The sequence below is a fragment of the Narcine bancroftii genome, chromosome 5 (assembly GCF_036971445.1).
Source record: "Narcine bancroftii isolate sNarBan1 chromosome 5, sNarBan1.hap1, whole genome shotgun sequence".
NCBI lineage: Eukaryota > Metazoa > Chordata > Chondrichthyes > Torpediniformes > Narcinidae > Narcine > Narcine bancroftii.
This window is the reverse complement of record NC_091473.1, coordinates 13,370,169-13,383,994: the sequence shown is the minus strand read 5'-3', so window position 1 is coordinate 13,383,994 and position 13,826 is coordinate 13,370,169. Positions and strand designations below refer to the sequence as shown.

General features: G+C 41.8%; 1 protein-coding gene across 23 annotated transcripts in view; it reads left to right on the top strand.

Annotated features, from left to right (window-relative positions):
• The window catches only part of dock3 (dedicator of cytokinesis 3), a 939,092-nt gene that overhangs the window by 605,142 nt on the left and 320,124 nt on the right, over positions 1-13,826 (top strand). For all 23 annotated transcript variants that reach the window (XM_069936839.1, XM_069936837.1, XM_069936835.1 and 20 more), the window contains one exon: positions 6,989-7,151. In XM_069936839.1, the coding sequence (XP_069792940.1) occupies positions 6,989-7,151 (163 nt within the window). The remainder of the gene's footprint in view (positions 1-6,988; positions 7,152-13,826) is intronic.

Here is a 13,826-nt window from a genome sequence, read left to right as displayed (position 1 = left end):
ATCCCCTTCTGTGGCCACTTTAAACTACTAATTCTTTTAAACTGATTATAATTACCCTCAGTGAGTGGCATCATCTTGCTCTTATCCCAATTGATCGTATACCCAGAAAGTTTCCCATAGTCCTCCAGTACCTCATGCAGCCTAGGCAAGGAAGTCAAAGGGTCTGTCAAATATATCAGTACGTCGTCAGCAAACAAGTTAATTTTGTGTTCCTCCTGGCCCACTTTCATTACTGGATCCTGCCGAATGGCTTCTGCCAACGATTCTATAGCCAGCACAAAGAGAGCCGGTGAGAGTGGGCACCCTTGCCTACTAGATCTGGTAAGTGAGAAGGCTAGAGGGGCCTGCCCATTGGTTACAACTTTCATCTTGAGTGCGTGAGCGCCCTAATCCAGTTTTGAAAAATTGGTCCCGACCCTGCCTTCTCCAGCACCTTGAATAAAAATTCCCACTCCAGTCTATCGAATGCCTTTTCTGCATCCAAGGAGATGGCCAGACCCTTCTCATTTCTAGATTGTGCCAGATGCATAACACCAGCAATCTGCCAATATTATCTGCTGCCTGCCTTCCCTGCACAAAGCCTCTCTGATCCTTGTTTATCAATTTTGGCAAATGCAATGCCAATCTATTTGCCAAGGCTTTGGCTAGGATCTTGTAATTGGTATTCAGCAGAGAAATTGGCCTATAGGAAGAGGGCATAAGTGGATCCTTACCCTTCTTCAAAATCGTCCTAACAATCGCCACTGTAAAAGATTCCGGCAGGGACCTTGTTTCCCTAGCCTGATCTACAACCTCCATATACAGAGATATTAATAAGTCCTTAAATTCTCGATAGAACTCAGGTGGGAACCTCTCCTCCCACGGAGACTTGCTTGTTTGCAGCGCACTCAATGCTTAACTCAGTTCTTCCTCAGTAAAAGGAAGATCTAATCCTGCCTGATCCTCTGGGTTCAGGGTCTAATCTGGCCAGGAACTCGTCCTCTTGATTAAGGACCCCAGACAATTCAAATTTATATAATCCTTCATAAAATTCCCTGAAGGTATCATTAATTTCCCTTGGTTTGTACGAGACCTGGCCATTCCCCATTCATATTGCATTAATTGTTCTAGAGGCTTGTTCTGTCCTCAACTGCCAAGCGAGTACCTTATCTGCTCTCTCCCCCAACTCATAATATTTTTGTCTCGACCTCATAATAGCCTTTTCCATACCAAATGTCTGAAGCATATTATATTCCAATTTCTTGTTTGTGAGAGGTCTGTAATGGTCCTCTTGGCCTGATTCCTGAAAATCCTTCTCTAATAGGGTAATGTCATTTCCCAATTCCTCCACTTCCCTCATATAATTTTTCTTGACCACCTTCGTATACCCAATTATCTGACCCCTCAAGTACGCCTTTAGGGTGTCACATAGAAGAAATTTATCTGGAAAAGAGAGGCAGTTGTCCTCACAAAACTGAGTTATTTGAGATCTTATAAAGCTACAAAACTCCAGCTTTTTCAATAGAAAAGTGTTAAGACACCACCTATATGCCATGTCCTGCTTATCTGGCATGTCTATAGTCAAGATCAGGGGGGAGTGGTCTGAGTGAAATCTTGCTCTGTACTCGGCTGCCATGATCCTACCACTAAATGGGCTGAAGCCAAAAATAAATGAATCTAGAGTTGGAGTCATTCATGTTGTTTTGAGTAGAATGAGTAGTCTCTCTCTCTCTTAGATGCATTCTATGCTACATATCTATTAAATTCAACTCCCTCATACAGTCAATGGTGGCTTTTGCTGTTCTAGTCCTAGTTATACATTTTGTGGACTTGTCCAATACAGGATCCAGGCATAAATTAAAGTCGCACCCTATCAAAATATTTTCACTTCCATCTGCCAAACTTAGGGAACTGTTTACATTTTTCATCATCAAAATTGGGGGCGAACACATTGACCAGGGTCCAGGACTCTGAGTATATTTGGCAGGGCACCATTACGAATCTACCCATTTTGTCTGCAGTCGCCTTCTCCACCTGCACTGGAACACTTTTCCTCATTAAAAGTGCCACTTCCCTTGCTTTTGAGCCAAACGAGGAGGATATAATCTGGCCCACCTACTCTCTTTTTAATTTTTGTTGTTCCTGCTCAGTTCAATGTGTCTCTTGAAGAAAGGCCAGATCCACCCCCATTTTTTTAATGTGTGCCAAGACCCTTTTCCATTTCACCGGTCGTTTAAGCCATTAACATTAAAAGAGACTACTTTTATGCTCTTAGTCATTATCCCCAGATTCTTCCCAAAGTATCCCCTCCTTCACTACAACCATCCTCCACGCACCCGTAATCTCTTACCGTCCAACCTTTGGTCCATTCCACCCGAGCCACAAGAGTAAGGAAATAAAAAAAACAAGGGGAAGATAAAGACAATAATTCAAATAACTGAGCAAAACAACATGAAACCAAATGCAAAAGAAATTCATAGTCATAATTCTCCTTAATCCCATACTACCTCCCTCTCCCCCCTCTATTATATTGATAACCTTCAATGATTACCAAAAAACCCCTCGTACAACAGGTTGTGCCACCAGCACTCATCTACTCCTTTCCCCAACTCCTGAGCTCACCAGGAAAAACAACTCATTGAACTTTTCATTTGTTCAATCTAACCTCCTTCTCAACTTCTGTATTTATACAATTTAGATAACATAAAAATAATACCATATCCAAGGCATGTCTATATCCCCTTACGGGTCAAATTTGTTACTTATTAAAACTACTGCAGGTGGTCCCCTGACCAGACTTTACATTCTCGTCGTGCTCCCCAACGTGGGTAAGCCTGCGGCATATTCCTGGGCTTTTTCGGGATCTGTAAAAAATTTCTTTGCTTCTTCTAGCAATTATATTTTGGTGGCTGGGTACTTCAACACACATTCATATTTCTTCTGGTTAAGCATTCTCTTAGCCGGTTCAAATGCCTTCCTGGCCTTCAGGAGTGCCAAGCTAATATCTGTGTAGAAAAAGATTTTGTTCCCTTCTAACTCTCGAGGGGATCCCATTTGCTGCCGTTCCTAATATTTTCTCCCTGTCCTGGTACCGCAACACCCTCACCAGAACAGAGTGCGGCCTTTGTCTTGGACCAGGTTTGGTTAAGTTTTCCATTTTATTGGACATAATATAGATATAATCTTCATTCTTATTTATTCTTTCTTCTGCCTCGGTCACCCTGCCCATTAGCCCAGATACGGTGCTCTGGACACTGTCCAGTTTTTCCCCCGTGTCCTGGGCACTTTTGTCTACAGCTAGGAAGAACCTGCCCTCCATCTGCCCTAGCTTGTTAATTACATCCTGCAGGGAGGGCTCTGAGCCTCCCTGCTTACTTTTCCTTAAAGTCCTTTTCCCCTTGGGCTCATAGCTTGACAGGGTCTCCCCTGGCCGTTGGACTCTTCCTCCTCCAGACTGCTGGACCCCTCTTCACTGCTGCTGGTGCTTCCTGCCTCCTCTGATCCAGCGCTGGACTCACAGGCTGCACTGCTTTCTCTGAAATCGCTTGCTGTTGGGACTCCTACTGAGACTTGCAGTTTCACACTTGGCTCGCTGCCAGGGCAGAGGTAAGTTTCACTCTCTCCTTTAGTGCTGGCAGCAACACCGGTTTCTTGCAGCTTCCTCTTTTGTCAGGCAGGTCCGTTCCCCACGGGGGTTGCCACTGCTGCCCCGCACCCGACACCGACTTCACCTCGGGCCTCACACCCACCGCGAGTGCATCTGACTTCGCGATCCTGCTGTGGGAGGGGGGACCCAGCCCTTTCCTTCTTTCCTGGGGCTTCCAGAGGGATTTCCCTCCGTACTTGCCGGGCATTGACGCTGGATTCATCCAGGACCTGTTCTCCCCGTCAGGCGAGTTCCTCCTTTGGAACTGCGGTTCCCATTTCGAGCCCTGGGGTGACCCCACCATTTTCCTCACCACGAGGAATTCCAGGCTTGCCCTCTCGCCTCGGTGGTGATTCTTTCGCACTCTTGCTTGCAGACTTGCTTTTTTTTGTCATGTTGAGTTAAAAAATTCTTCTCACGTCCTTTTTTGGTGTTTTGGACTGGTCAGTTGAGGTTTTGACCTTGTTTGTAATCAAAAATCCTGGGAGCTCTCGGAATCCACCTCCTCATACTCTCCCGGCATCACATCTCTTCAGAACTGTTAATTGTAATTATCTGAGTGTTCCTGGAGGAAAGGTAGCTGTCAAAAAGAGAATGTTAACATGTCACATGTTTGGATTAGAGTTTAATGTATAAAGTGAAACAAAGAAGCTTTAAAATGATTCCCACTTGAAATAAGTACTGAATATTTTACACATTTCTTTGGGCATTTGTGGATTTGAGCTGATAGAAGTATCACTGATGGTATTGTGTTCAGCATGTCTATTCATGGTCATGGCCTTATCACTGAAAAATGCACAAAACATTAAAATACTTTTGCTGTGGTTTTCTGTCTATTTGTTTCAGTTGAATTGAATGTTTTTTTAAATGTATTTAAGGCTTCACAAACTTAACAGTTTGAGAAAGCCAGAATTCAAGATTCTTTTATTGCCATGTAATAAAACAGGTGTAATATTACACAAAACTGCCATGAAACAAAGATTCGTCATCAGCAGAAATTGCCCAGTGCTCCTTACAGACAGAGCAAGAGAAGCAAAAGAAGGTCCCTTCAGGATCACTGAATTGTCTGTGGATTCGCCTCCAGAGCTCCCGCAGCTTCTGCAGTCATGCAGACTTCAGTCCAAACCATGGCAACTTGAGCTCCAGATCCAAACCTCCAACATGATCAGGAAGCTTTCAGTGCCCTCAGCACCCTTTCACATCCAAGTTCTGAAACTTGGTACTCCTTCAGCCAGTTTCCAGCAGTCTGCACCCTGGTATGAGTGCTTTGACCACAGTTGCCAGCAACCCACAACCTGCATGTGTTCTTCACCTTGAGTCACTATCCTACCACCTGTGTGTTTTAACATAAAACTGCAACAGTGTAGGATCAGATATGTGACTCATAAATCCCTTGTGAAAGTTGTCCTGTTATGTCATCAGCATTACAGTTCTTGATATATTAATATAAATCAACAGAAAAACACTAATAAAAATATTATTTAAATCTTTACAAATTTAAGTTTGATTCTTAAAATCATAGACTTGTTGAAAAGATTATAACATGAAAGTTTAACTGTAAAATCACATGATTTACTGAAATTTCTGCATCAGGTTGGTGTATCAGAATGTGTATCAGAATCTTACAATTCCTGGTACCTAACTGCAGTCCAAACTTTTAGATTGACTCTGACTGAGCATTCACCTTGGCTGACACATTCATCATTGAATAGGAAATCAGGTGTTAATTACATTGAAGCCCATATTTCATTTTAGAGCCATCATTTGTGTCAGTCGAAAGCTGGGTAAAACTTGATAAAGCAGCTGTTCTTAAAATGCAAATGCTCAAAGTGAGTTACAGAGTGAGGAGCTGTGGGTTTGCCGTGGGGAGGGATAGATCATTCCCCCGACATTCTCACTCAGCCCTGACCACTTCGATGATCCATACTTATCACCCACATGTGGTGCACCAGACAGATAAGCCTGCCAACAGGTGACATTGAATAGGTAGAAGGAGACCCTATAGTGTTTTTATGCAGAGGTGGCAGAAGTGGGATGGGGGTGTAATAGGTTCCCTGGCCTTAGTTGGTGCAGCAGCTTGCATCCACGTTGGGAGAACCAGCGATTGAGGATTGGCATTTATGTGGAAAAGGCATTGGACTGAAGGGCAGAAGGTTAAGAGTTCGAGAGCAGGAGCAAGATTGAAGCAGCAGGAGTTGGAAGAAAAAAGGAAGGGCTGCATGGGGTAGGAAGAAAGAAAGGAAAAAAGGTCAATAGTGGCTTACTGAGGAAGTGTGTGTGGTTAAGAGCTTGTGTGCATGCAGTCAGACAGCATCTTCATGCAAGACCATATGCACCAATGCCTTGATAACAGGACTTATGGAAACAAAAGTATGCTTCTTTCTTATTTTTATTTTCCAAATCCAGAATTTCACATGCAGGTTTTAATTCAAATGAAATTCACATCTTTTAAATCTTCATGGAGACAAGCAACATAGAAACAAGCCTATCATAAACCACCCAGTCACACTAATCCTATACTAATCCATTTTATAATTCTCCCCACATTCTCATCAACATCTCCCAAATTCTGCCATTCATGTAGACACATGGGCAAATTTATCATCCAACCTGGGATATGGGAGGAAATTGAAGCATCCAGAGGAAATCCAAAGGGATACAGGGAGAATGTGCAAAATCCTCACAGATTCTCAGAATTATTTCCAACAGTGAAGTACAAAATGCAGCTGAAATGTCTCATATATGCTAACCATGTTATTGAAATTTTGAAATATACTCAACAGATATAGTCCATCCAGGGTCAGAAATGGGAGGCCCAGTCCCACTCAAATATGAAAAGTCAGTGAGCCATTGTTTTTGGATCTTGACAGAAAGGTTTAATATTGTCTGAATATTTAATAATATCTCCACACATTGTTCCTTGCAGTCTGCCACTTGGGGATAAATACCAGAGGGCTGAATGTTTCTCTGCATGCTCTGGTTATACAAAGCACTGCGATATAAGTTGAGTCAGATTCAGTGCACTTTTTGAGCTTCTGCACAGTTGCTACATGGTCACTAGTACGTGTCTAAATTTAGATAGCGATGATTGAATTGTCAGGCAGCAGCAACATGAAATGCTCCTCTGAGAACAGGATTCAATTAGTTTGAGTCAATTGCATTTGAGTAAAAGACAAATAAATATTTTCCAATAAATATAATTTCATATTAAAGTAGGCCACAGAAGATTGGAACCTGTCAATATTGCTGCGCCAACGAGGATTGAAATAGGTCCTCCAGCCTCATTTGCAGTTTCTTCAATTGTCAAGTATAATTCAAGTTATTGTAGAGTTTTTAAGAGTATTTTTTTTTTTTAATTGCTAGGATTGCATCAGTCTTGGTTCTGGAGAACCCTCTATAACTGAACATTGCTCCTTCGTGATGTATCACAACAACAGTCCACGATGGGGAGAGATCATCAAACTGCCCATTCCTGTGGACAAATTCAGGGGTTCACACCTTCGATTTGAGTTCAGACACTGCTCTAGTAAGTACACCCAAATCATTGCTTTAAAAAAATGTTGATAAGATCACATCAATGTTTTCATCAGAAGTGCCGAAACAATAGACATTTAATTGTGCCTTTTTCTTAACTGCCAGGTTCAAGGTTCTTAAAACCCTTAATGTGCAGATCTATGCACAATAGCTCACTGTTTTAAAGATTGACTCATCTACCTTGTTTCATTCCTGATGAAAGAACCAGCCAGAAATAAGAACCATTTTATAGGCTTAAATAACTTTTATTAATTTGCAAGGCAGAAGAACCAAATTGAAGCAACATGTCAATCTATACAACATAGAATAGTATAGCTCATGAACAAGGCCTTTGGTTGACAATGTCTATGCTAAACATGATGTCAAATTAAAATAATTCTCTGCTGCTTGCACATGATAGATATTCCTCCATTTCCTATATATTTATGTAAGAACACACCGAAATGATGGAGGACATCAGCCGGTCTGGCAGCATCATATAAAGATATGTTGCCTATGACTTGGGCCTGAGCCCTTCTTAAGGAATAAGCAAAGAATAAGCAAAAACAGGAAATCTCAAAATAGAGACAATGCTGGCTGGGAGAGGAGTCCATGCCCACAAAAGGTGTTAATTGGATATGATAAGGGGAGAGGTGAGATTTGATTTGGTCTGTGTGAAAGGAGACAGAGGGAAAAGTGAGAAAGACAGAGCTGGGGAAAGAAGTGAGGAAGGAGGGCGAGGTTGAGGGGTGGTTTAACGAAAGCCAGAGAAGTTGATGTTAACGCCATCCAGTTGGAGGGTACCCAGACAGAAGATGATGTGCTGTTCCTCTAATTTGTGGGTGGTCTCAGTCTAGCAGTTCATGAGTCCATGGACATTAATGGGTGGCCACTGGGAGATACGCGCTATTTTGTGGCAGACAGAGACGAGATGCTCAACAAAGCGATCTTCCAGTCGACACCCAATCTCTCCATTATAAAGGAGACTGCAACAGGGTGCAGTAGATAACCCCTGCAGATTCACATGAAGTATTGCTTCACTTGGAAGGACTGTTTGGGCCCCTGAATGGCTGAATGGTGGTGAGGGAGTAGGTGTGGGTGCAAGTGGAGCATCTCCTGCAGTCACAAGTGTAGGTACAAGGCGGCGATTGGTGGGAAGGTAAGAGTGGACAAGGAAATCACGGAGGGAGCAGTCCCTGCAGAAGGAGAGGAGAATAGGTGTCCAATGGTAGGATCACGTAGTATGTTGTGTAAATGGCGGAGGAGGATATGTTGGATTTGGAGGCTGGCAGGGTGTGTAGGTGAGGTCAAGAGGAATTATGGCCTAGTTGTTCATGTACAGATAATGGAGGATATGTGGTTGAGAGCTGAGTTGATGATGGTAGAGGGAAAGCCATGTTGTTTGAAGAAGGAGGACATCTCTAATGATCTGGCATGGAAGTCCTCAGATGTGACAGAGACAGAGGAACTGTGAGAAAGAAATGGAATCCTTACAGAGGACAGGGTGTGAAGAGGTGTAGTCAAGGTAGCAGTGGGAGTTGGTAGGTTTATAGAAAATGTCTGTCAAGATTTTGTTTCCTGAGATGGAGAAATTGAGGAAAGGGAGAGTGTCGCTAAAAATAGACCAAGTGAATTTGAGGACGGGGTGAAACTGGATGAAATCAACAAGCTCATCGTGGGTACATGAGGCAGCAGCAAAATAGCCATCAATGTAGCTTAGGGTTAGTTGAGGCCCCTTGCCTTTGTAGACTTGTAGCATGGATTACTTCACATAGCTAATAAAAAGGCAGGCATAGCTGGAGCCCATGTTGGTACCCTTGACGCATGAAGTCATGCACTGCCAGACTAAGACCACCTGCAAATTAGAGGAATAACACCTCATCTTCCATCTGGACACCCTACAACCAGATGGTGTTAAGATCAACTTCTCTGGCTTTTGTTAAATCACTCTCCCCTCCCTCATTGCCTTCCCCCAGCTCTGTCTCCCTCCTTTTTCCCTCTGTCTCCATTCAAACAGACAAAATCAATTCCCACCTCTCCCCTTAGCATATCCAATTAACACCTTTTGTTGGTCTGGACTCCTTCCCCAGCCAGCACTATTCTGATATTTGCTCCTTTTTGCTTATTCTTTGCTTATTCTTTAAGAAGGGCTCAGGCCCAAAACATCAGCAATATATCTTATCCAGAAAGAACCCTGTGTTAAATAAACAGTGATTATGATTGTTTAATGAATTTCATTCTCTAAACACATTAACTCAAAATTTACAAAAGGCCAAATGAATTTATCACTCACTCCAATTATCCGCTATTCTGTGTTTATCAAATTGAGTTTTAAAATAGAAAACATTTTGCTGTTATTGTGCACCTCCTTTCTGCATTTTAATCCTAGAACACAGTCCAAAGGTCATGAAGAAAAAGGTGAGGACTAAGACAGGAATTCATTGGATTTCTCATTGCTGTGAATGGTGGGACTAATTAATGTAATGATCAACTGACCAAGCGTACTGATTTCAGTTGATCATTGCATTGAGCGAAATTACAAGACCAATAAAGCCTTTGAAAATTGAGGATGAAAAACCGTTCTATGAAGCTGCACATATCCGGAGTCAATGAGCACAAGGTTAATAAGAGAGAAGAGCTTGGTGGGAATTAAAACTCAAATGAAAAGATGTGGATGTCATCAGATTTACATAAAGTTGAATGGGAAATCCAACCTGGAGTGCTTTATGATTGTCTATTTGGACAGCACATGATCTGTGACAATATTAGGAGATGGTAGCAGGGTCAGTCTTGGTGACTTCTTTGCTGAACAACTGCACTCTGTCTTCAATGGCCATCTTGAGCTCCTAGTGACAAGCCATTTTAATTTCATTCCCCATTCCCTTGCTGACCTTTTCACTAACAGAGTGAGATCAAATGCAAACTAGAGCAGAGTGGAAGACATCAAATGTCATGCCACTGTTTAAATAGGATGTCGGCAAAAGGCAGGTAACTATAGGCCAGTTAGCTCAATGTCTGTAATCAGGGAAATGGTCAAAACTATCATTGAGATAGAAATAGCAAGACATCTGAATAGCAATATTTCTATCAGGCAGGTGCAGCATGGATTCAGGAAGAAAAGTTCCTATTTGATAAACTTACTGGAATTCTTTAGGGATATACTGAGTGCAATAGATAGAGGGGAACAGGTGAATGTTATGCACTTGGATTTCCAGAAAGCATTAAGTAAGGTGCCACATAAATGGCTAATCCAAAAGATAAGAATGCATGGTTAATCAACAGAATGCAGAGAGTTGGGATAAATAGATATTTCTCTGGTTGTTAATCAGTAGTGAGTGGAGTGCTGTAACAGTTGGTGCCAAGCCCACAACTGTTCATAAGAGGGGACCGAGTTTTGCATATCTAATGCCCCTTTCACACTTGTGTCCCACTAAATTGGCTGATCAGGGTGACCTAGTCTCAAGATTTGGGGGTATAGATTTACAACAGAGTTGAGGAAGAACTGCTTTTCCTAGAGAGTGGTGAATCTGTGGAATTCTCTGCCCATTGACAATATTTAAACAGCAGATAGATAGATTTTTGTCAAGTAGAGGAATTAAAGGTTATGGAGAAAAGGCAGGTAGGTGGAGCTGAATCTATTGCCAGATTTGCCATGATTTTATTATATGGTGGAGCAGGCTCTTATTTTTATGTTCTTATGGAGAGTATCTGCAGTTCCTTTCTTGTGTGGAAAGTCTACAACCCAACAGCATGAACATTGAATTGTTCAATCTCAAATAACCCATAACCCTGAGATTTTGTTCTCTCCTGATTCATCTTGGTCCTCTCACTCACCTCCTTCTTCCCAACACCCCTATTCAGTCAGCTGTTACATAGTTTTTCCCGACCCCACCTGATTCGATCTGCCTATCACCCACACATTTAACCTACTTAATCCCCTATCCTTTTCTCCCTGCTTTTCCCATCTCTCCTAGACATACAGCACCGTAACAGGCCATTTTACACCCAATTAACCAATACCCCCGGTATATTTCGAATAGTGGGAGGAAACTGAAGCCTCTGGGGAAAATCTACGCAGAACACAGGGAGAACATACAAATTCCTTACAGACAGCACAAGATTTGAACACCAGTCCCAATCGTTAGCACTGTGAAAGCTTTGCTCTAGCCACTACGCCAACCGTACCTTCCTTTGCCTCCACGGATAACCATATAACAATTACAGAATGGAAACAGGCCATCATGGTCCTTCTAGTCCGCACCAAACCAAGTACTCTCCTCTAGTTCCACCTACCTGCACCTTGCCCATAACCCTCCATTCCCTTCCCATCCATATACCTATCCAATTTTTCCTTAAATAACAAAATGGACCCTGTTGCCACTACTCCTCTTGGAAGCTAATTCCACACAGCCACCCCTCTCTGAGTGAAGAAGTTCCCCCTTATGTTACTTCTAAACTTTTGCCCCTTAACTCTTAACTCATGACCTCTTGTTTCACTTTCTCATAACGTCAAAGGAAAAAGCCTATCCACATCAACTCTATCTATCCCCCTCATAATCTTAAATACTTCTATCAAATCCCTCCTCAACCTTCTGCGCTCTAAGGAATAAAGACCTAATCTGCTCAATCTTTCTTTGTAATCTAGATTCTGAAACCCAGGTAACGTTTTTGTAAATCTTCTCTGTACTCTCTCTACCTTGTTGATATCCTTCCTATAATTTGGTGATCAGAACTGCATACAGTATTCCAAATTTGGCCTCACTGTTGTCTTGATGTCTCAACATCACTTCCCAACTCCTGTATTCTATGCTTTGATTTATAAAGGCCAGCATACTAAAACCCTTCTTCATTACCCTATCCACATGAGATTCTACCTTCAGGGATCGATGAACCGATATTCCTAGATCTGTTTGCTCCACTGCATTCCTCAATGCCCTCCCATTTACCACGCATGTCCTGCTTTGATTATTCTTTACAAAATGAGGCACTTCACAGTTCTTAGTATTAAACTCCATCTGCCATATTTCAGCGCACTCTGCTAAGCAGTCCAAATCCTTTTGCAATCATTGAAAACCTTCTTTATTAACCACAATTCTACCTATTTTAGTATCATCTGCATATTTACTAATCCAATTTATTATCCTATCATTCAGATGATTAATGTAAATGACAAACATCAAGGGACCAAATGCCGATCCTTGAGGCACACCGCATGTTACTGACCTCCAGCCTGACAAAGAGTTATCCACTATGACTCCCTGGCATCTCCCTTCCAGCCACTGTTGAATCCATTTGACTATCTTAAAGTTAATACCTAGCACCTGAACCTTCCTAACTAATCTTCCATGCGGAACCCTATCGAAGGCCTTACTGAAGTCCATATAGACAACATCCATTGCTTTTCCCTCATCAACATTACTAGTCACCTCTTCAAAAAATTCAATAAAATTAGTCAAACATGACCTTCCACACACAAACCTATGTTTAGTGTTCCTGATCAGACCCTGTCTCTCCAGATACATATATATTATCTCTAAGAATGCTTTCCATTAATTTACCTACCACAGACGTCAAACTTACAGGCCTATAATTGCTAGGCTTGCTCCTCAAACCCTTTATAAACAAAGGAATCACATTAGCAACACACTAATCCTCCGGCACTATACCCATCTCTAAGGACATTTGAAAAATTACTGTCAGAGCCATTGCTATTTCCTCACTAACGTCTCTCAAAGTCCTGGGGAAAATCCCATCAGGGCCTGGAGACTATCCACCTTAATATGCTTCAAAAGCTCCAGTACTTCCTCTTTCTTAATCACTACAGTTTCCATAATTACCCTCTTTGCTTCCTTTAACTTGCACAATTCAATATCCCTCCTTAGAAAAGAAATTGTTCAAAATCTCCCCCATCTCATTTGGTTCCACACACTTTGGTTCTGATTCTCTAAGAGACCAATTTTAACCCTCACTCTCCTTTTCCTATTAATATATTTATAGAAACCTTTTGGATTTATTCTCACCCTGTTTGCTATAGCCACCTCATATTTTTAGCTTTTCTAATTTCTTTCTTAAGATTCTTTTTACATTCAATGTATTCTTCACGTATCTCCTTTATTCCTTGTTTCTTGTAGATCTCCCTCTTTTTTTGAACCAAATTTTCAATATCCCTTGAAAACCATGGCTCTCTCAAACTTTTGACTCTGCTTTTTATCCTGACAGGAACATAAAGATTTTTGATCCTCAAAATCTCACCTTTAAAAGACCTCCATTTCTCTACTACCTCCTTCCCATAAAACAAATCATCCCAATCCACTCCTCATAAATCCTTTCTCATTTCCTCAAATTTAGATTTTCCCCACTCAAAAACCACAATCTTAGGTCCTGACCTATCCCTTTCCATAATTGCATTGAAACTAATGGCACTATGATCACTGGACCCAAAGTGCTCCCCAACACATACCTCTGTCACCTGACCTATCTCATTCCCCAATAGTAGATCCAGCACTGCCCCTTCTCTAGTCAGTACCTCTATGTATTGCTGTATAAAACTATCCTGCACGCATTTTACAAATTCCAATCCATCCAGCCCTTTCACAGAATGGGTTTCCCAATCTATATTTGGAAAATTAAATGCCCCCACTATCACAACCCTGTGCTTATTACAAATATCTGCTATCTCCCTACAAAT